Source organism: Penaeus monodon, chromosome 23, assembly GCF_015228065.2.
Source record: "Penaeus monodon isolate SGIC_2016 chromosome 23, NSTDA_Pmon_1, whole genome shotgun sequence".
Lineage (NCBI taxonomy): Eukaryota > Metazoa > Arthropoda > Malacostraca > Decapoda > Penaeidae > Penaeus > Penaeus monodon.
The window spans coordinates 2,785,436-2,785,855 of record NC_051408.1 but is presented as its reverse complement, the minus strand read 5'-3'; the positions used below and the strand labels follow the sequence as shown (position 1 = coordinate 2,785,855).

General features: G+C 41.0%; 1 protein-coding gene across 1 annotated transcript in view; it reads right to left on the bottom strand.

The window, feature by feature from the left end:
- Nucleotides 1-407, bottom strand: part of LOC119587679 — an 8,942-nt gene extending 8,535 nt beyond the window's left edge. Inside the window, exon 1 of the mRNA XM_037936359.1 lies at nucleotides 171-407. Within this exon, the coding sequence (XP_037792287.1) occupies nucleotides 171-175 (5 nt within the window). The 5' untranslated portion in view covers nucleotides 176-407. The remainder of the gene's footprint in view (nucleotides 1-170) is intronic.
- Nucleotides 408-420: the final 13 nt, after the last annotated feature.

Sequence of the window (420 nt, the reverse complement as noted above, 5' to 3'; positions counted from 1 at the left end):
TACTAGTGATCCACCCCATATCCATACGTTTGTATCTATGCATCACGTATATTCTGTCCTAAAATCGCTTTCAAAATCTTGACACAAAAGAAAAAAAAAAACATGAACGCGCATGAAAACGTTTGCCGATTGCTCAGTATTTTGCAAACTCACTTCCAGACTCGTCCTACCTCATTACTAGACTTTCATCACTGACACCTGACACTTATTGCAAGAGATTTATGTTGTTCTGTCTATAAGAATCTTGTTCCTTCTCCCAGGTGGATGCGAAATGCTCTGCTGGCGAGAGCGATCTGAGGCGTAGCACTGTTCGTGGCTTTCAGAACACGTACTATACCCGTAGACGAGAGAGCTTTGAATAATGGTGAAATACCTAAAGTTAAGTGGATCTAGTAGGTTTGTGACTGTTTTTCATCTAGG